We start from the raw sequence: 22,053 nt of genomic DNA on the forward strand, positions 1-22,053 counted from the left end.
GGGTAAGCATTCGCCAAAATTACGCTTACCTAATTTAAGGGCGGCCCCATAACCCGATTTATATAACGCGACATTTTTATGGAACGGAATATCCGCGTTATACAAGAGTTACCTGTATACAAAATCTAAGATATTGGGCGAATAAAAACACAGTATATTTAATTTCCAGAAAATATAACAAATTTATTATATAACTGTGCTCCTTCATGCGTTTAAAAAGCTGAGAATTACAATTTCATATACCTGTCAATATTTCAACGTGTTCGCTTTGTAATAGATTTTTTCTTCCTAATAATTGCAACATTGTTTTTAGATTTGCAATTTTTTTGGTACACCTTCTGCGTTTCTGTTTCAGTCCTCTTAATTCGTTTGATACCTCCTCTAAATGCTCGCTGCCTCCTTACGCAGTTCTGGTTTTGTGGGTGAATGGAATATCCTCACCAGTGACACAGACCTCACCTTTGTGTACAAACGACATCTTTACTATTACCCGGCCTTAAGAAGATCCCCAAGAGGCGGACTCGGGCGATACAGTCCGTCGCTATGACGATTGGTCGAATCACCTATTTGGGCACACTTTTAAAAACGCGGCACACGTATTTTGGTTATTGACTGAAGTAGGCACATACATTGTCGCACCGCGCGACGAAGAGAGCGAACAAAACACATCGAGATCGAGTGGAATAGAGCGATCTGACCGACGAGCGCCAAAGCAATAGCGTAGGCATCTCAGACGGTTAACCATTAATATATAATAACATAAAAATTTCCTTATTTTATATTCAGGAAAGTATTATCATTGGTTTGGTTAGATTTTTCTGATTAAAATAAGCCCAAACGCAATCTCGCACAGATTATTTGGTAAATAAGGAAATTTTTATGTTATTATATATTAATGGTTAACCGTCTGAGATGCCTACGCTATTGCTTTGGCGCTCGTCGGTCAGATCGCTCTATTCCACTCGACCTCGATGTGTTTTGTTCGCTCTCTTCGTCGCGCGGTGCGACAATGTACTCGGAACAGCCTTACTACACAGCGCATACTTACGCATTCACTTTTTGATGGAGATACAACTCTTAGCACTTTTCCCAATGGTTCATCAAAGGAAATACTATACATAGAATACTTTTCTACTCGATATTCCACTGGCTCAGCAAATATATCTGAACCATTATTGGTCTCTTGCGTTAATGCCAAATGTAACTACAAATAATAGCAATATTTTCCTAAGATGATTCTCCTATTTGAGATGAAGTATAACGTAACGTGAAAATGTATTTTAGCTACAGAAACATACAGAAGAAGATGAACTCTCTTCCTTTGATACTTCCGTGTGTTTTTCGCTGGTTCCTTCCTCTGTATTTTGTGGAGTTTGTACCTTTAATTATACAAAACCAACTTTAAAACATTTTACAACAGAAAAATTTATTAATGTAACATACTCATGATGTGGTTTTAACCTTATGCACGATGAGGAGGTCCTATCGAAATCCTCACTCTTGAAATGAACGAAACATTCCATGCTGTGTTTAGGTAAAGACCACTCATCTAATTCCAAACTATTTATCCATAATTGGCGTCTCATACCATTTTTTGGACACCTAACAAATGAATTATAAAAGGAATTGCTTTCTCATACAATATTTTTGCGTGAAACCTTTCTCTTCTTTATACTTACATATGAAAAGTTAGTTTCGTTGTTTCTCCCAACTGCCTACAATTCTTCCTGGAAATTCTATTTCTGCAGTCTTTTACAATACAGATAGGCATTTTTACTCAGGTATCACCACGCCTACTAACAATTCATAGTTCTACACACTTTTAATGCTTCAAGAATATAGTATTCTCACTATTTCATTTGGCACTTTGATACTAACGTAATTTCGAACTCGTACCAAACAATAATATATTGTAAAATAAAAACTGCAGCACAGTGGGCCCAGGGCACTGACCTCTATATAGTATTTCCACTGTCTTTACTAATTTGTTTCTGTCTTATATTTTTTTGATTTTTAATCAGCAATCGCTTCTGAAAGAAGTCCCGTGGTCCCGAGTCTGGAAGAGCTCGAGTTCTTCGTAACTCATTCACAATTCGTTTTAAAGAAGTTACTTGCTTCTTCAACCGAAGAATGTGCTGCTTGTCAACATGCCTCTCCCGCTTCATCGCTTGTATTTGCTTTTTCTGCACAAGGATCTTTTTCCACATCGACCGCGGTATTTTTGCATATCGATGATCATGGACGATCGGATGAATGCGACGTATAGTAGCCGGTGTTTCTCCGTTTCTGCGCGTACGAGTACTTGCCGCTTCGCTTGCTGAACTCGTAGAAGGTACTTCATCCACCTGACATTGCCTCTTATCTGCGCATAATATATTATTAGTTATTTGTGCACTGTTATTTGAATTGAATTTCATATTCACATAACTAACAAACGGGAAGGCTGGGTTAGGTCTGGGTTAAGAAAAAGTCGAGTTGCCGCCCGAAAGTGGGGTAAAACTCCCCGGTTGGGTAATGGAAGCACTCCTTCGGGAGTGTAGCTAGTCCGATAGGACATTCCCCTCCCTTTATGGTCTCTGACGTCATCACGCCACCCCACCAGCACGGTAAACTAAACTAGGCCTGGGTTAGGTTCGGGTTAGGTTAGTAAAGAACTCATTCTTTACTCCCACCATGACACTGACATTGTCAACACATACCCCAACTATGTTGCTTAGAGACAAATTGTATTTCTTTAAAGAATATAGAAAACAAGTGTATAAGTTTTCTGTTTTAGCATCCGAAAAGCTTGGATATTATTCCGAAAGGGACCGATGACCGATCGAGATGAGGTTTGGGGGAGGAGTGGGGACCCTAAATCTAAAATTGTAGCTTCGGGTATTTATTAGTTTCCGAAATATTTATAAAAAGTTATTGTTAATTTTTTTTTAAATTTTTTTTGGACGTTGGTGCAGGCCTCCCTGCCCGGGAACCCTTCCGTCCTGCCATTTTTTATTTTTGAAATTTTGTAACCACAGTCTCATTTTTAGCATCGCCAAACTCACATCGGTTCGCTACCATGCTTTACGCGCCCGCGAGCGGGCAAGCGCCCCCCGCACTAATCTAGCCCCAACCAATACTAATACCCGGGACAAGTTGGAAAGTGGAATGCGTTGTATCGGTATAAGTCAACAGAAATATTGTTAACAGGGGGGACCGTGGTAAAGTGATTTAAAAAAAAACGGTAAGATGTACCCTTTTATGCACAATTACCCCTGTATCTTTTGAACGCATTAATTGCCGAAGCTAAAATTTTATATTTGGGGTCTTTCCGCACCCCTCGCAGTACCCACCAAGTTTCATCTCGATCAGCCACCGGTCCCTTTCGGAAGTACAGCCGAAAGCTTAACTAAATCTAATAAATATGTATATATCTGGTCGTTGTAAACATAACGCAGGCTTGAGAATTAAGTGAACGCGGCGGTCGATTTTCGAAGGCAACGCCTCCTCTCTCCCGCCGCGCATCTTTGCCCCCGCGGCGGCTTAGGTGCTTGGAGCGCCTCAGGCTCGTACCATATGAACCGCGCGTGGTGCATTGGAGCGACATTGTATCAATATGTTTCCACATCGTCCCAGACACCACGATTTTCGATGCGTTTTTGCTTAGTCGACGCGCCACGCGCGGTTCACGTGGTGCGGACCTGAGGCTCTTCAAGCACCTAGGACGCCACAGGGGCCAAGACCCGCGGCGGGAGAAAGGAGGCGTTGCCTCTGAAAATCGGCCGCCGCGTTCACTTAATTCCCAAGCCTGACATAACCTATTAAAAAACAAAATTTTCGTATCAGATACGTTTATGGTTTCGTCTACCACAACAAAAAAGAATTTGCCCTGTAATCTTTCTGTAATAATGGAATTATTTATAACATTTTTAACCCTTCGTTGACACTCTGGGTGTGAGCCACCCATAAACTGATGTTGACGCTCTGTACCTTCTATATTTAAAATAGTTTTTTTCCAAAGCCGACTTGCACACTATTTTTTCTCTCAAAGTATTATATCCGAACAACAACTCTGTAGATTTTCAGCTTCTAATATTGAAATTTGTAAAAGTTACAATTTTTTAAAGATTTTCCTTGTTTTTCCTCGACATGTGGTAATCTAGAATTTTTTTTTACAAAAACGGTAATAAAATTTCAATAAAAAATCTATTGGAATACATTCTAGAGACTCCGAAATTTACCCATGATTTTTTTCACAAAAATTGAATTTCTTAGAGGAGAATGGCAGTGGTTCAAAAATTGCTCTGGGTGTGAGCCACCCAGGTATGTCAAAGTTGATCTAAAAAGGAGGTGTGTCAACGAAGGGTTAACAATAGCTGTCATTTTAGTTCGTTCCAGAGACATGTGTGAGAGTAAATTTGGGTCTGGCAGTGCCTTCTGTAGCATTCTAATAAAATGGCAGTATGATTGAAACGATCTACCATGCTCTACTGCATCAATGCATATTGTCATTTCTGTCACATTTACGATGTCAGCAAAAGTCCCTTTAACTGTACTTGTTAGTGCCTCTTTTTGATGTACCATGTTCATGTCATGCGCTTTGCTGTTTGCATGATTCTCTAGGTCACTTTTGCCTGCTTTAACATATTTGGAGTAAACTGTGCACTTTGCTTTGTGCGGGTCATCGGCTTGTTGCAGCCAGGGTTTGAAATGTGGGTCCTCCAGCGAAGCTTGGCGAAATGTTTGCATCCTTACTATCTTTGCAGCGGGGACAACGAAGGTGCTGGCGCTGCCTATTCATAAAATACCATTGTTTACTCATACAACATTAAAAACCAATTTCAAGAAAATAATCATTGAACAAAGAATGTAAAAAAGATAGTTAAAATGAAGATATATCTTACTTGAATCATTCTTTGTATCTGAGCTTGTAATAGCTGCATTGCCAGGTCCAGCAAAATTGGTATCAATGTTTATAGCAGCTGCATTGCTAGGTACAGAAATTGATGCTCCTGCTTTCTGTCGTATCTTCATGATATGAATTTCAGTAATGGCGTGTTGTTGTAGGTGACTTTTGCCAGCTATTATAAATTTGCAGCAAAGTTTACACTTTGCTTTGTGCGGGTCCTCGGTTTCTTCAAGCCAGGGTTTGAAATGTGGGTCCTCCAGCCAAGCTCGGCGAAATGCTTGCTTCCGTGATTTACTGTTTAATGTCTTTGCTGCTTTTGGTTCCATTGCAGCGGGGGCGACAAATGTGCTATCACTGCCTATTTATAAAATACTAATTATTATTCATAAACTATGAAAAAACAATTTCAATAAAATAATCATTGAAAAAAGAAAGTATAAAAGAAAGTTAATTAAAAGGGTAAAATTGCCGATGAATTGGGCCCTCGCCGATTTCGATGACCTTCACATATGTTGTCAAGGTCATCATTCTGATCAACATTCCCCCTTAAACTTTTTGGCGGTCGGCCTTAGTTTCGGAGATATGGATAAAAAAACTTTCGGCATAATATATTGAAATCTGTTTCACAGCCGACGATATTAGCATTGGTTAGTGCTAGATAGAGCCGGGGGGCGCGTAAAGCATGGTAGCGAACCGATGTATGTATTATACTCGGTAATTCTAGTGTTAAGTAAAGTTTTTTTGCGAATATCTCGCAAACTAAAGCCGACCGCAAAAAAGTTTAAAGGGAAATGTTGCTCAGAATGACGACTTTGACAACATATGTGAAGGTCATCGAAATCGGCAAGGGCCCAGTCCATCGGCAAGTTTACCAATAAAAGATACATCTTACTTGAATCATTCTCTGTATCGGGCCTTGTAATAGCTGCAGCTGTACTTTTAGGTCCAGCAATGCTGACAACACCTGTGTATAAAATATCCATTATTAGTACATTTCTAATAACGTAACAATACATACTACAAAATTTTAAAAGAATTAACTAAAACAGGCTTGGGAATTAAGTGAACTTGGCGGCCGATTTTCAGAGGCAACGCCTCCTTTCTCCCGCCGCGCGTCTTGACTCCCGCGGCGGCATAGGTACTTGGAGCGCCTCAGGCCCGTACCATATGAACCGCACGTAGCGCATTGGGGCGGCATTGTATCAATAGGTTTCCACATCGTCCCAGAGAGCACGATTTTCGATGCGTTTTTGTTTTGTCAACGCGCCACGCGCGGTTCACGTGGTACGGGCCTGAGGCACTCCAAGCACCTAGGCCAGCAATGCCCCGGATGGGCGGTCCGAGGGCCCGAGCATCCATAGCGTTTTCTACGAGCCGCGCGGAAAGGTGGTGCTTGAGTGGTTAAGAGTGAAATGGTGTATATCTCTTTCTCACTCGCAGGATTTCGATCAAAAATGGCGGACCAATCAAAAAGTGGCCTTCTCGTGTCCAGACTCTTATCATAGTGTCTCTACTAGACCGTCGGGGGGGGCCAAGATGCCCAGCGGGAGAAAAGAGGCATTGCCTCTGAAAATCGGCCACCGAGTTCACTTAATTCCCAAACCTGAACTAAACGAAGAACATAACGAACATAGTGTTTGGCATATCCTTGTTAAAAAGCATACTTTAATTTTTCAACAAATGATCATTAAAATACTAATTTTTATTCATACAATATTGAAAACCAATTTCAAGAAAATAATCATTGCATAAAGAAAGTAAGAAAGGAAGTAAAAAAGGAAAGTTAAATTAAAGATATATCTTACTTGAATCACTCTCTGCCTCTGAGCTACTAATAGCTGCATTGCTGGGTATAGCAAAACTGGTATCGATGCTTGTAGCAGCTGCATTGCTAGCTGCAGCAATTGATGCTCCTGCTTTCCGTTGCATATTCATGATATGCATTGCAGTGTTGCCATGTTGCTGTAGGTGACTTTTGCCAGCTTTTAAAAATTTGAAGCAAACTGTACACTTCGCTTTGTGCGGATCCTCAGTTTCTTGAAGCCACAATTGAAACTGTGGGTCTTTTAGCCAGGCTTTGCGAAATGCTTGCTTCAATGGATTCCTGTTCAATCTCTTTGCACATGTTGGATTTTTCGCAAGGGTGCAGCTGTAGCTGCCAGCACTGCCTATTCAGAAGATACTAATTATTATTCATAAACTATTAAAAAACAATTTCAGTAAAATAATCACTGAAAAAACAAAGTAAATAAGATAGTTAAATTGAAGATATATCTTACTTGAATCGTTCTTTGTATCTGAGCTTGTAATAGATGTATCGCCAGGTACAAGACTGGCAGCAACACTGGTATCACTGTTTATATTAGCTGTATCAGTGGGTCCAGCAACACTGGCATCGATGCTTGTAATATCTACATTGCCAGGTCCTGCAAAACTGTTATTAATTCCTATATAAAGGTAAAATATCCATTATTAGTACATGTCTAACATGAAAACAATATATACCGGTGCGAGCACCGGGTATAGGCCTGTTCATGGCCTGCATCGCATCTGAAGAGAGAAGACGGTCAATCTCCTTCAACTACGTTCTGGATATCGATTATCTATCATCCGTCTATCTTCAGCCAAACATTAGTACGACCGGTCGTTCGAGAATAGCTAGGGTAGATGACCCGATTACCGTGCCCTGTCCCTATTACCGTGCCTTTATGCTCAAAGCGTACAAAAAACCCGCATGAATAAATAAGGAAAGGAATTCTTTTAATTAAGTTAAATTATTAATGTATGTGTTACAAACGAGAAGGTTGCATTTTTAAACAATTAAAGCATAGTAAACAAATTTCAAAAATGCATATGAAGATTTCGATGGATTTACCTAAATCCTTGCCGGAAACGGTAAGGAACACGTACTTTACAGAAGTGAATAAATTGATAATTATCTTGACTTGCACTTATGTAAAGTGTTTATTATATCATAAAGCGTTCAAATTTTATGAAAAAATAGCAAAATGAGCACTTTTGAAACGTTTTCGTATTTTTAAAGTGAATCCGGTAATTGGGACAGGAATTTAACGCTTGCCCCTATTACCGTGCCCCTCGGTGCCCACTGGCTCCCTTCGTAACTACTAAACCTAACCTTACTTTCCTTTCTCAGAACGGATGAACAGAAATTTGTATTTGCATATTTTGCTATTGTAATGAAAAGGTAATATTAAAATTATATACAAACACCTCTCGTAGAGCAAAAAATTGTTTTGAACAGTTCAAAGTTCAAAGACAACCTAACCGCGGGAACGCTATTCAAGAAAGGGCACGGGAATAGGGACAACGCATTTTTCAGGGCACGGTAATTGGGACAAAAACGTGTGTTTTTATTTCAATTATAAAAAATACGAAAAATTAACATTTTCAACCCGAAAAATGCCTTAATAAAGAGAAAAGTTCAAAACACCAATATAAATTTTCACCAAGCAAAATTAAAGAGAAGTCAGTAATGAATTCCTCCGCGAGAAAATTGGCGTCAAAGCACGGTAATTGGGACAACTACCCTAGTCCCAACACTGTATAAATTTATAGTTACTGTAACTTACACTATTTAGGGTCAATGCACACGAGCAATGCGGCGTCGTTGCGATCTCGCAGGGGTACATATATGTATATAGAGACATTTACACGTGACTCAATTTTTGTGGCAGAGTGATATCACAATACTGCCGCAAAAAATTGCGACATGCGTGATCTCTCTATACATTTATGTACCGGTGTGAAACCGCAACGACGGCGTACCGCTCGTGTGCATTGACCCTTATACCCTTTGCGCCGGGATGGTCAACGGAGAAACACCCCGGCGCAACAATACTAAAAGAATTGAAAAAAATAAATACTAAAAGAAGAAAGTAATGAGCATAATGTTCCTTTTCAAGAAGATACTTTAATTTTTCATGAAATGATCATTTCTATAATTATACTCATGCGAAAGTATTAAATATTTGTCTTACCTGATTCTTTGTTCATACTGGAACTTTAATAAAATCCAAAACAACTCTAAGAAATTGCACAATTCACACACGTACCGCGATTTCAAAGCGTGGCCTGCGTAGTGTGATGGCGTCACTCGATCCGCTTCGCATTCACGTCGCTTGGTTTGGCTTGGCTTGGCGCTGGCGTCGGTTCGTTTTCATCTTGTCGTTGATTGGTTTGACGTCACGGTGGCATCGCGCGCATGCGTAGCGTGTGTAACTTCCCGCGCCACTACAAACTGCGTAACCTGTCGTAACCGGTTACCAGTGTGGGGCGGAAATAACGTATGTACATTCGGTCCTCAAAATGTTTGCTGCAAACTTTGCACGTTTTATAATAATGTAAATACTCTGATGCTGAAGGGCCCCCTCTGCCGCATGCTTGAAGCCACAAGCTACATCTAAAATCATTGCAAATATATCATAATTCCTATAAATCAATCACCAGAATACACTTAATATTTACTTCTATATTAAATGTTTTATAAGTCATGTAGAAATTTTGTTATAATACTTACAAATTCTCATCCTACGGAAATCTAAAAAAATGAGTTCCTTCTTCTTGGCAATTAAATGCATAATTACAATTTTTGTAAGAGCATACAATCCCACCCCACTTCTTGGAACTCATTACACTGGTGTAATAAGTGCTGTAAAAAAAATGAAGACAAAGGGAAAAACAGAGGGGAAAGTGAAAATGAAAGAAGAAACTGTAATAAAAAACTTCAAAGGTTCCGCCCGGAATGACGCCTCATATTATATCTCCTCTGAGGGGCACCGTCTTTTAGGTCCATGGTTTAAACCCGCCAAATTTAAATTGTCGAGTGAAGCAATCGAAACTACGAACAAAAGCTTTCCAATAACTACTTAGAGACACTCGTTAAATAAATATTGATTTCGGTTGCTTCGCAATATCGCAATCCAGGGCGTCCGGAGACTTTTTTCAGGGGGGAGGGGTGGTAAGGAAAAATATACCCCTATTGCTTTTTTTAACCCACTTCATAGTGCTAATTTCATTAAAAATTTAAAAGCGAAATTTAAAAATATTCCCTTTTTTAGTATAAACTTAATATAGATCAGTTTTGAAAAATAAGTTGTTCGTGCAAAAATCACACGAAAAAAATCAGGATTTCAACTTTAAATAGCCGCCATTTTGTTTTAAATTAATATTTCAGAAAATTCTCTCCGTCAAACTGAGGATACATTAATATACTAACGAAATGTTGTTTGTTTTTTTGATTTTAGATAATATGGTACCGAATGGCAGTGCTCACCGCAAAACCAAATTTATAAAAATGCTTCTTGGATGTGGATTGTTACTTTATTATAAACGGAAATATTTTTCTACGAAAAAAATACCAAATGTTCTTTAAATGTTGCTCTTTCAAGCGCAAAAAGTTTTGTAAAAATATATGCTTCCGCTTCTTCAAAAAAAATTCACAAATATTCGCCTCTTTTCGGCCGCCTGACTAGGTATAACCGCTTAATACTTACACCCACAGAACATGTCAAACGAATGGAAAGGACACAGACAAACGGCCACTCATTTGAAGAAAAAAATGTAAAACTGTTGATGGCTTATATAAAAAAGCAAAAATACTGTTCTGTATTTAACAATCTGTTTTGTATAAGGGTCATTTAATACTAATATTATAACTGTTACTATTACTTGTAGATGATAATCCTGCTTATTACAATCGTGCCGCAGGTTACAAGCAAGTAGGGTCCATGTACGTAATGTTTTCGGGAAAGTGATCCATAATTATGAATCTCTTCTCACTAGGTTCGCTCAAGTTGTCTAAGAATCCGAACCAGTAAATCACCAGCCCTGGACCGAATCTGTTCCAGTAGCTTAGAAATTGTTCTTTAATATACTTCTGATGTATCTCTGTGTTGCCAAATCGTGCCTTAGACTCTATCCAATTAATTACAAAACCATTTACTGCAATTGGCACTTCCAGCGTGAAGTCTGGCGTTTTGTCATATCCTCTTGATCGTAAGTGCTCCTCGGTACAAAATGCAATCTCACGTTCTGTCAAATAATCCTGTAGCTTCCGTTCATGCACCTTACCTATGGAACTAAAAAATGCGGCTTATAAGATCATGTGTAACAGGTTACTGTGTTTGCCATTCGATAGCAGGATACATACACTCCCATAGAGTCTGCCAGAGGCCCGTATAAATCATCATACAATATACACTGTAAACGAAAGTGTGTATCTAGTTGATGTAAGTATATTTACTGTGCTCCGGCGAGAAGTCGGCCGAACGGTACAAGAGGCAAGAAGGGCAACTTCGCTTACATTGGCTCCTGCTGCCCATGTCCCGTTTTCTTACTTTGTATTCGTCGACGTTGTAAATACCATTTGGAACTTCTCATCGGAGCACAGTACAATGTAAGTATAGGTTATAACCAGGGATTGAAACAGTTATGAAGAACCGATATTCTGAATATCTGTTATAAGGAACCGAAATTTCTGACTATATCGATTTTGGTTACAGTTCTACAGAACCGATATTGTATCGGCTATAACGGTTCTAGAACTGTTATTTTTTCGGTTCTATATCGATTCTGGAATTGATTCTCGCATCGATTTTACAGGAATTGAAATAAGTAGATATTACGCTTGCAGATTACTGTATATTAAGAATTTATTTTGAAGAAATATTACTAAGAAATTCAATAATCTACAATTTTCTTACGGTTTAAGTGTAATACTAATATATCATTAACCCTTCGTGGTCACACCTTCTCAGGCGGGCGCGCGCCCCTCGCGCTAATCTAGCCCGAACCAATGCTAAAACCCGGAACAAGTTGAAAAATGAAATGCGTTATGTCGGAATAACTTAACAGACATACTAAAAGTTTTTTATTAATATCTCGGAAACTAATAAATTCCCGAAGCAACAATTTTAGATTTAGGGTCCACACACCCTCCCCACCCCTCCCTTCAGACCTCAACTCAATCGGCCACTGGGGCCATTCGGAAGTATAGCCGTTATCCAGAATATCGATTTTTCATAACTGTTTCAAGAACCGAAACCGATATCATAACTGTTTTAAACCCCTGATTATAACTTAGGTAAGTGGAAGATCTCATATTATTACCAGCTGAACTTCGCATGAGAGGCGAGCATCCTGAATGAGGGTGGTATCCTTAAATAATTTACTAACTTCATTCCGAGAGACTAAAAAAACATATTATGCCTCATAAATTTGGAGAAATCATATTTTCACAGAAATCATTGGAAATTAAATATATGGTACCGTTTGGATCATCCCTGTCGCAATGTTTCTCAAGAATATGCTTAGCTAATAATGCAGGTGGTAGACTACTGTCCTTCGCCATACCCATTATAACTCCCATACGCTTCCCATTTTGCACAGCTTCCGTGTAACTATTATTTAAATACTGCAATAATATGACGTAGAGTTGAAGACAATAAAAAGAAATGACACGATGCACACTTACATGGCATAATAATCCCTGTTGTTTCCCAACAATTTGCTGTGATTGACTTTCATTTTATGCTGTATTTCTAAGGATAGTATGCTGTACAGTGTATTTACTGGAATACTGAAAAGACGGATGATAAGTATGCGTTCGATCGTGACGATTAATTAAACTGAGGTATATGCTTTCAAACTGAAATAATCTTACTCCCTATATTTTTGTTTTAACGCATTTCTGTAGTCCTTTGGTAAACCTTGGAAGTTTCGTATTGTTGTCACGATGTCGTTGTATACTTCCAGCTTCATGGTTAATTAATTGTTTCTTTTCAAATTGTTGACGATAAGTTTTTTTAGATTGCCACAAATTTTCGTTTCAATCATAAGTAACAAAACTTTATAATGATGTTCTAGCCAGCGTTGTGGGGAAATGGGTTACTCAGGGGGTGGGCACTCCAGTGCTTTAAGGGCGGTATTTTCAGTCGTCGCTTATTCTTAAGCAGATGCTTAAGTATTCGGCATCCTTTGCTAGCTACTAGGTTAGTAGAGGATGCCGCATGCTTGAGCATTTGCTTAAGAATAAGTAGCGACCGACAATACCGCCCTAGTTTGTTTGTAGGGACGGGCGCTGCGAGAGTCACGGAAGTCCCTAGAACTAACGGGTAGGAAAGAAGGCGCCGAACGCCATTCTGGCGTCACGTGTATTGCACGCATCGCTCAGAGAGCATTTTGTACCTGGAGCTATTAAGTTTATTAAAGCCATTTTTGTTACTAATTGTGGTGGGTCATTTATTCGCCTACAAGTGGAGTTGTAACCTAGAGCAGAGTAGGCCTGCTCAGAGCCCATATTCATATCCTTACTGGCGCCTACATGTTACGCCACACTAGCGCCACCATTCCCGCGGTGGCAGTTTCCTTTGCCAATGAACAAGTAACGAACCTTACTATCACGTACTATTCCAAAGTCTATGGTTATTTATAAAGCAGAATATTGTAAACAAACAAGAAGAACGATGTATAAAAGTAAAAACAACGGTTAAGTTACGTTAAACATATTTATAATTATTTTTATGTAGGAAGTGTACTGTTAAAATATTCCAGTTGTTACAACAACAGAAATTAAACGTTTCGCGTTATATAGAACGTAACCTACAAATGTTACTGTTTCAACATTCGTAAAAATATGGGTTTTACTGGAATCATGAAATGTTGTTCCGAGCCTACACCACTTAAAGAATTCTCTGTTTAATTATAAATTAATATAGGCGCTATATTAGTTAAGGACATTTATTCGTGCTGAGTGGCTTTAAAAGAAAAACACAAAAATGGATCAGATGCTACCGAGTCCTGGGTTTAGCATACCCAGTATAGGGACTCCTTTGCACCAGCCAGAAGAGGATCAACAAATTTTACCAAATGCGTTACAACAGCAACAGCAGCAGCAACAACAACAGCAGCAATATCAACTACAGCAATTACATACCATGAGCTCAAATATGCAAAGCGGAATGCTTATGATCGGAACCCCCCAAAAAACTATGCACGCATATGCAACAACGCCTACTTTCGCGACACCTCAGAGCCTTATGCAGCCTCAAACGCCAGTAGGTTGAAGTAACAGGCTTTCTTCTCCATCTGGCACTGCGTTTAGACGCCTATATATCCTTGGGAAACCCTCGCAAAAAGACGTACGATATTAGTTTTAACTTAAAAATCAGTTGGAACCATTCTTATGTTATACCTGAAATACACTCGAGTGGATTGTAAGTTGTATTCTTAGAAATATAAGCTACTAAATTTATTATCACATTGGGTCACTTTAACTTGCAATGTTTGCTTCTTTTAACATACATACAGTCGCATCGGAAAGTAAGTTGACACTCTTTAAAATTGCATAACTTTCTTAAAATTGGCCCAAACGATTTGAGTTTCTTTTAGAAGCTGGCGGAATTCGTTTTCTAGGTGACGTGTTTCGACGTTTTGAAAAAAATTGCAACTGGTTGGAATAGCGATGAAAATAGCGAAGATCGTTTTTTTTTTCAAATTTTTTGTGAGCCTGTAATGTAAATTCAAAAAACTCGTTTGAAGTAAGTTGTATACATGCTAAAAATTTCATCTAAATCGGTTAATGTTGCTCCGAGCTACGCACGTTTAAGATCGCAGAATAAGGGCGAAAATCGCGAAATTCTCGAGAATAGCGATTTTCGCCCTTATTTTGCGATCTTTAAACGTGTGTAGCTCGGAGCAACGTTAACCGATTTAGATGAAATGTTCAGCATGTATACAACTTACTTCAAACTACAAACGGGTTTTTTGAATTTCCATTACAGGCTCAGAAGAAAATTTGAAAAAAAACGACCTTCGCTATTTTCATCGTTATTCCGACCAGTTGCAATTTTTTTCAAAATGACGAAACACGTCACCTAGAAAACTAATTCCGCTAGCTTCTAAAAAAAAAATCTCAAGTCGCTTTGACCACTTTTAAAGAAGTTATGCGATTTTAAAGAGTGTCAACTTACTTTCCGATGCGACTGTAGATTCAAAGGGACTGATGTTTGAAAGTTATACTGAAATGTGTAGGTCTTAATTTCCTGATCTTCATCCTCATGGCACTACCCGATTTGTCGATTTTTGAAAATATCACAGTTTTTAAACTAAATTATCATTTTCCCAATGAGTTTTCCCAAGGTATATAGAAAGTAGAAAATGGTGTGAAATGTCTCCATTGAGTTATCATTTTGCTTCACGTAGAATTATTTTGTTCACAGCAAAATATGATGTCTCCGCTAGTACAAAATAATAATCACATAGCACCGCCGTCGATAGGACCGTCCACTCCCGGTCCTATGACACCTATGACTCCAGCTTCCGCAGATCCAGGGATCTTACCGCAACTTCAGTAAGTGGAAAATCAATTCGGAAAGTAGCCTGACAAGTAAATTGCATTAACATTGCAGGAATATTGTCTCTACAGTCAACTTAAACTGTAAATTAGATTTAAAGAAAATAGCCCTGCACGCGAGGAATGCGGAGTACAATCCAAAAAGATTCGCCGCGGTCATTATGAGGATAAGGGAACCGAGGACTACCGCTCTGATATTTAGTAGCGGGAAAATGGTATGCACTGGAGCGAAGAGCGAAGAGGACTCTCGCTTGGCTGCAAGAAAGTATGCCAGAATTATTCAGAAGCTCGGTTTTCCTGTTAGTAAAACTTTCGATGTTATTTAAATACTTGTGATTTATTATTATGAATATAATTTCTTTTGGATAAAGGCGAAGTTCCTCGATTTCAAGATACAAAACATGGTAGGCAGCTGCGACGTGAAGTTTCCAATTAGATTAGAAGGCTTAGTGCTCACGCACGGACAGTTCTCCTCGTACGAACCAGAATTGTTTCCTGGCTTGATATACAGAATGGTGAAACCTAGAATCGTTCTGCTTATATTTGTTTCCGGAAAAGTAGTTTTAACAGGTGGGTACTTATTATGTATACGTTGATCGATATGTACAGTTTATCTAAGAAATTACTTATTGCTAATTAATGTTTGAATAGGAGCCAAAGTTCGACAGGAGATTTATGAAGCATTTGACAATATTTATCCAATTTTAAAGAGTTTTAAAAAGCAGTGACTCTATCTTGCAATACACGTTGCAGTTACAGTTTACTCGAATGAAACCTAGGTAAGATATCTTGGTTTCTGCCTGGAAGGCTAACAGAATAATTTTTGTTATAAGCTTGTATAGTATTAATGAATTCTCAAAGGGATTAAAGCATGCGATGAGAAATGCAATTGAAAATGACATGAATTGTATACGTAAAGAAATGTTTTGGTTAAAGTTATTTCTAAAAGACGATCGTACATTAGAGTAGTTGCGAGTATAACAGATAAGTTTTGAAAACGCGGTCTTCGAAACCTCAAGGTGCAATTTCATGCTGACGCTCGTTTTGAGCGTGAAAATCGGTCACGTGATCGGTCCACGGGACTTTGAGCGTCAAAACCAATCACGTGACCGACGCTCAACCAATGAACGAGCGAGTTAGAGTGAATGAGCGTCAAGCGGAAAAACACGGAAAAGCTAAACCGAGTTTAGCTTTTCCGCTTGATGCTGAAGCTCACGTGGACCGATCACGTGACTGGGTTTGACGCTCAAAGTTCCGTGGACCGATCACGTGACTGGGTTTGACGCTCAAAGTTCGTGAACCCATCACGTGATTGGTTTTGACACTCAAAACGAGCGTTGAGCGTCAGCATGAAATCGCACCTATAAAGGTAAACCCCTTGTTGGTTAGTACATCGACTACTTTGAAAAACCGTTGTGTCTTCTCGATAATGTAGTGCCTTGGTCGAGGGGTAGTCGTCATTCTAGAATTTATTCTTAATTTATGTATTTATGTAATTTATGCGTTATCAGCTTAGAACGAATTCCGTCTTATTTAGTGCGCCAAGCGCGATTCATGTCTTTTTAAATTTACGTGTACACAAATAACGAAAGAAAGGGTGAAAGGGGGACTACCTGTACTTATACATGTACGACTATCTGAATTCTTGAAAACTGTTGCAATCTTGTCAAAATTAGAAAGCATTTTGATACATTGTATATGAAACATCTGTTATAAGCAGAACTTAAAATTATACAAATTTTCTACTGTAAAAATATATATTTAATTGCACCAAGAAATTGTTTGTTGATTAAAATATTTATTATTTTAGTTGCCTAATTATGCAGCTTCATAATAGTTTTCACTAAACATTGTTCAAGGACAGGACAAATGTCTTTATTAGTAGCTGTTAAAACTTCTGTTGCACGCACAACAGAGCTTGCGTCGACACTTCCGACTAAAAACACTTCTGAAATTTGACCATGCTGTGGAAGGCTAGCTAGCGTAATTATCCCATGGTTAAAGTCACCTTCTTTCTCTGGTTGTGTGTTACATATTGCTTCTTCTACATCCGTAGGATCCGTTAAGAAGTGTTTACCGTACACGCCCTGCATTTTTATTAATTTTATGATTAGAACAAAGTATTTTTAATTTTATCTCTTATCGATGCACTTACAATGGTGGAAGCTGTGACTAAACCAAACATAGGAACACTTGCATTAGCTAAGGCAATACTAGCAGCCATGATTGCAGCAGCTAAAGAAGATCCAGCGTTATCCAAGACCATTGCATACACGTCTACTTGAAAATTAGGGAACTCATGCTGAAAAGATACTATAATTACACACCACTTTCTTTTAAAAGTACGAGTTTTAGTTGATGTTTATTTTTCACCCCTCGTAAAAAAACTGATAAGTGCCAAATTAAGAATTTATTGTTAGAGATAAGTGAAAAGTATAAAATAAATCTTTTTTATTAAAACTAACTGTATTCAACACGAAGTCACTGTAAACTTTACTGTCCTGACTATTACGTATTATTCCTGATATTATGTATCAGCACTAGTTTTTTTTACAATATTTTATAATACATGTAATGTCGTTACAAATTGCATATCACATTATAATAATATCATTACTAGTCTGTAACACAATCGCAGTAAAATTATTTAGTACAAAAATTAAATAAATCCATAGTAACTTCATGTTTTACATTTTATATACTTTATAAATTACTTCGTAAAATGTAATATCATCGCCGACAGTATCAAAGTTTATTCGACATTCTTGTGTATACAAGTTGTACTAATTGTCCTAATTTCTGAGCTGCTCCAATTTTACAATAAACAGACTTTATGAATAAAATGTCATGGTATTTGAGGATATTTGGATAGAGCTCGTTCTGTAAGAATTGTAACACTGAGCATTCTTTGTATTTATATAACAAATTACAAGATGCGTAATATTTCAGTCTTACTAACAACGAGTATCCCAGGTATCCGCCTTCGATTGCTTTGGTTTTTGGATATGTTTTAGAGGACAGAAAAATAACAAAAGGTGTCTTTTTATTTTGGCCCGTTTGCATGTTTAGGGGGTGAAACCACCCCTCAAACGTTTTCAGGTGTTCGTCTCCGATGGCTTTGGTATTTGGATATGTTTTAGGGAACAGAAAAATAAGAAACGGGTGTCCTTTTATTTTGGCCTGTTTGTATGTTCAGGGGGTGAAACCACCCTTCAAAATTATAAAATTTTCAGCTTGTCGTCTCCGATTGCTTTGGCTTTTGACCAAAGCAATTGGCAGGCACCACCTATTCTCATGAAATTTGTGGGTGGTTTCACCCCCTAAACATGCAAATGGACCGCTATAAAAAAACACGTATATCTTATTTTTCGGCCCTTTAAAACATATGCAAAAATCAAAGCAATCAGAGGCGGATACCTGGGATACCTTCCTTGTAAGTCAACGCTAAATGATAACAATACTATAGTAATACTGTTGCAATTTCCAGTGCTTTTACTATTAGAAGTAGCTAAAAAATTATGATGTGTCGTATATATATGTATATTTACCAAACACACTGCTGGTTCTAATGCTCTTTGTAAAATTAGACTATACTGTTTTTCTTCTGCATTCTGCTGGTGAATCTTACGCTTTTGGCAAGAAAAAGGAGCAAATTTGAACTCACAATAAATTTCTCCCTGTACGCAATATCCGTTCTTATTTGGTACTTCTCTGGGATCGAACACTGAGCAAACTACTTTTGTATCGCCCATTTCTATATATGCAGAACCTTTAGCTTTACTGACGACACCAGTTTTTAAAACTGCAAAAAATTGTTTTTGTTATTATAATAGGAACAAGTTAATGAACTTGCGTAGATAAGTTTCTTGTAATATCTTAGTTATATTTGTTAACAGTGTAAAGAATTTGTGTCATTTATAATCTTACATATTTTTCTCATTTCATTCTGGGTACGTTTGTCACATCTTTTACTGACATCGTAGTTTAGTTTGCCCCTTTTGTCGTTGACAGGATTTTTAGAATAAATATGATAAGGTATGGATACCTCCGGACCATTGATTCGCCTTTGATCGATGGGCATTTTGGGTAGAAAACGATTATTATTCACCTAAAGTATCTTTGAGTGGCAGACAGACAAAGGTATAATATTTAAATATCGTTGACAAACAAGCTTATATGAGATCACGTGGAGAGATGGTTAAATTATTTAACTTAAAGGTGCATTTTCATGCTGACACTCGTCGTAAGCATTGTGAGCGTTAAAACCAGTCACGTGATCGGTTCACGTGACTTCAGCAACTTTCAGCGTCGACGCACGTTTTGGGGTGCGTTCCGTTTCGCGCATTGAGTGCATAGACTCCAGGGGGGCCAAGCTTCCCTCTTACGAAAGTTGAAGCAGAGTTTGTAGCGCCTCCTACCAATGAGGTGCGTACTAAACTGTGAATGTATGAATTGGTGTGAATCGGGACGTATGTGTATGTGTATACGTGTAATGCACCGTTTACTTTAAAACCTGTCCACGGATCGTCGCGCCAGCGACACGTATGCAGCAGATAGAAGGATAAACATTGAAATTGAATATTTCTTCTTTTCTTAGGAAAAGAAAATATATTCAATTTCTTTGTATATCCTTCTATCTGCTGCATACGCGTCACTGACGCGACAATCCATGGTCAGACGGCCTTAGAAAGGGTAAACCAGGGAAAGTGAGGACACTTCCTCGTGTCTGCGCCAAACATTTCTAAATGACGACGGTCGTCATGGTAACATTTCACCAACGGCGAAAGGTTGTGTGTCGTGCTCACTGATACACGTAGGTATGTGTGCGTGATGTACCTAGCGCCTCCTACCAATGCGGTGCTAACTAAACGGGAAAACTTCAGCCAAACAAAAACGGCTTGGTACCCCTGAATAGTGGTCACCTAAGAATTTGGATACTTTACCGGTCATTTTGGTAGTATATATGCATAAATTTTAAGTAAATAAAATTTACAATTTCAATGAAAACATCCCGGTCCTCTAAACGTAGAGATGCGATTTCATGCTGACGCTCGACTCTCGTTTCTATCGTCAAAACCAGTCACGTTAACGGTCGTGCGCTATCTGCGTTGGAGGCGGTACCAGTGATATATGTATGCATTTATATATATATATAGTGTTTACAGCACGAACAACATATATGTATACATGGTAGAAAAGAGCAGTTTATTAACTGCACTGACTTTCGTGATTAACGGCCGATTTCTTCACTTCCAGATATCTGCCAGTCAGAGTTATCTGGCAGATATCTGGCACATGCCTATTTCTTCACCTCCAGTCTCGAGTTATCTGCCAGTTATCCTACGGTCAATTTAACTAGAGGTCCGGGCACCGGATAACTGCTGGAACTGCCAGTTAGTGCGTTTTTGCAGAAGGGGGGGGGGGAGTAGGAAATGTGTAACAGAGAACAGAGTTATGGTTGTGACTGTTCTGGACGCCATTCTATACTTTGCGACGCCAAGCGATTTTAGTTTTGTTGAAAAAGGCGCTTCGACGAAAAAATTGTTTAGAAATGGAAGTGATCATGAATATTAACGTTTTCGAACAGTTGGAGGAAGAAGAGGCCTACTTTACTCCTACTTATCTGAAACTAAATTTCTAACAGTAACATGGGGAAAATAAAAGGAAAATGTCATTATTAAGAACCATGGTTCTTTATTTTTAACAGTTTATACTCTTTTATTTTTAATTCTGCTTCTAAATTTTTAATGGTTAATTCGTTTATTCTTTTTTTTTATGCCAATTTATGAATAACTTTTTTTGGTTCCGATTCATCGATTACTAACTGCTTCTGCAATTGTAATAGTTCCTCCTTTAGCTATAATAAATTTTCACAATTTTTTCCCATATTAGCGTTGTTTGCCGTCGATCCTTCGACACGTGACTCTGCAAAAATGAATGACAGCTTCACAATGAAGTTGTCGCTTTACCTTTTTTGCGGCGTTGCCGTGTCAACCTTTTAGTCAGTTAACCATAGGATCCAAAAGCGTGAAGAAACAAGCGCTACTGCCATCTAGTAGATAGCAGATAGCTGGCCGCTAGCTAACCACGACTTTTGCCGGTATTCATAGTCGCTACTTATTCTTAAGCAAATGCTGAAGAATTCGGCATCCTTTACTAGCTACTAGGTTAGTAGAGGATGCCGCATGCTTAAGCATTTGCTTAAGAAGGTTAAGGTTTTTATTTTCTCTGAATGCACGTACATTCCAACAGATGGCATTTCAATCGAGTCACTTATTTAGTCCAACGATTAGTCAATCATTTGCTTAAGAATAAGTAGCGACTATGAATACCGGCCTTTGTCCAGAGATGAAGAAATCGGGCGTAAGTTAAACATGTTCCCAGACAAAACCATTGACTTTTCACAAAGTCGGTATTTTAGTTTGTACGTCACAAACTCCCATAAGGTATCAGATCTATCCTATAACACATCCGTGGCCATGCTACGTACGTATTAGACGTTCCTTTTTTAATATATAAACTTAACAGCGTTAAAATGTTTACTTATGTTTGGTATAAAATTGATTTATTATCATTTCTAAAATGAAATCGTGCAGACAACTTTTTTTTATCCTGAATACATTTTTATTCATGATAGATTCTGGACATGTATCTTTCGCTTTCAAGTATGTAAACCTGCAACATTTTAAGCTTCGAACAGCTTCGAACGAACCACTTGTTCGATGGGACACAGTAAGGTGGCGCACGATGACACATTTTAATTAAATAAGGAAGAAGAAAGTAGGACCAAGCG

The 22,053-nt window shown here is 38.4% G+C and overlaps 4 protein-coding genes and 1 long non-coding RNA gene across 11 annotated transcripts; 2 read left to right on the plus strand and 3 right to left on the minus strand.

The window, feature by feature from the left end:
• Positions 1 to 157: 157 nt before the first annotated feature.
• LOC143368625 (uncharacterized) lies at positions 158 to 9,687 on the minus strand. 7 transcript variants are annotated; one of them, XM_076811556.1, is made up of 12 exons: positions 9,426 to 9,687; positions 8,887 to 9,308; positions 7,168 to 7,335; positions 6,694 to 7,056; positions 5,781 to 5,852; positions 4,884 to 5,246; positions 4,461 to 4,772; positions 1,680 to 2,362; positions 1,462 to 1,602; positions 1,299 to 1,379; positions 1,049 to 1,204; positions 158 to 563 (listed from the first exon to the last, which is right to left on the minus strand). In XM_076811556.1, the coding sequence occupies exons 2-8, from the start codon at positions 8,900 to 8,902 to the stop codon at positions 1,956 to 1,958; spliced, it is 1,701 nt and encodes a 566-aa protein (XP_076667671.1). In that variant the 5' UTR covers positions 8,903 to 9,308; positions 9,426 to 9,687; the 3' UTR covers positions 158 to 563; positions 1,049 to 1,204; positions 1,299 to 1,379; positions 1,462 to 1,602; positions 1,680 to 1,955. The 7 variants fall into 7 exon arrangements, with proteins under 7 accessions (XP_076667671.1, XP_076667669.1, XP_076667668.1 ...); XM_076811554.1 differs by lacking the exons at positions 8,887 to 9,308; positions 9,426 to 9,687 and adding an exon at positions 7,394 to 8,396 and having other exon boundaries at positions 1,680 to 1,793; positions 1,879 to 2,362; positions 7,168 to 7,314; XM_076811553.1 differs by lacking the exons at positions 8,887 to 9,308; positions 9,426 to 9,687 and adding an exon at positions 7,394 to 8,396 and having other exon boundaries at positions 1,680 to 1,796; positions 1,879 to 2,362; positions 7,168 to 7,314.
• On the plus strand, positions 3,217 to 4,540 carry LOC143368636 (uncharacterized). Its single transcript, XR_013085268.1, has 3 exons — positions 3,217 to 3,422; positions 3,787 to 3,918; positions 4,356 to 4,540. It is a non-coding gene; the product is annotated as an uncharacterized LOC143368636 (long non-coding RNA).
• Positions 9,688 to 10,481: 794 nt separating the features above from the next.
• Positions 10,482 to 12,852, minus strand: LOC143368630 (CDAN1-interacting nuclease 1). Its single transcript, XM_076811569.1, has 6 exons — positions 12,570 to 12,852; positions 12,381 to 12,485; positions 12,176 to 12,306; positions 12,017 to 12,096; positions 11,058 to 11,107; positions 10,482 to 10,986 (listed from the first exon to the last, which is right to left on the minus strand). The coding sequence occupies exons 1-6, from the start codon at positions 12,665 to 12,667 to the stop codon at positions 10,617 to 10,619; spliced, it is 834 nt and encodes a 277-aa protein (XP_076667684.1). The 5' UTR covers positions 12,668 to 12,852; the 3' UTR covers positions 10,482 to 10,616.
• A 449-nt stretch (positions 12,853 to 13,301) lies between these two features.
• Positions 13,302 to 16,535, plus strand: Tbp (TATA binding protein). The gene is made up of 5 exons (XM_076811567.1): positions 13,302 to 13,962; positions 15,127 to 15,257; positions 15,316 to 15,559; positions 15,632 to 15,830; positions 15,912 to 16,535. Exons 1-5 carry the CDS (start codon positions 13,684 to 13,686, stop codon positions 15,986 to 15,988), a joined length of 930 nt encoding a protein of 309 aa, XP_076667682.1. The 5' UTR covers positions 13,302 to 13,683; the 3' UTR covers positions 15,989 to 16,535.
• Positions 16,536 to 16,998: 463 nt separating this feature from the next.
• LOC143368631 (exosome complex component MTR3) lies at positions 16,999 to 19,516 on the minus strand. The gene is made up of 4 exons (XM_076811570.1): positions 19,188 to 19,516; positions 18,809 to 19,062; positions 17,416 to 17,562; positions 16,999 to 17,347 (listed from the first exon to the last, which is right to left on the minus strand). The coding sequence occupies exons 1-4, from the start codon at positions 19,339 to 19,341 to the stop codon at positions 17,075 to 17,077; spliced, it is 828 nt and encodes a 275-aa protein (XP_076667685.1). The 5' UTR covers positions 19,342 to 19,516; the 3' UTR covers positions 16,999 to 17,074.
• Between the last annotated feature and the right edge of the window lie 2,537 nt (positions 19,517 to 22,053).

This window comes from Andrena cerasifolii, chromosome 4, assembly GCF_050908995.1.
Source record: "Andrena cerasifolii isolate SP2316 chromosome 4, iyAndCera1_principal, whole genome shotgun sequence".
Classification (NCBI taxonomy): Eukaryota; Metazoa; Arthropoda; class Insecta; order Hymenoptera; family Andrenidae; genus Andrena; species Andrena cerasifolii.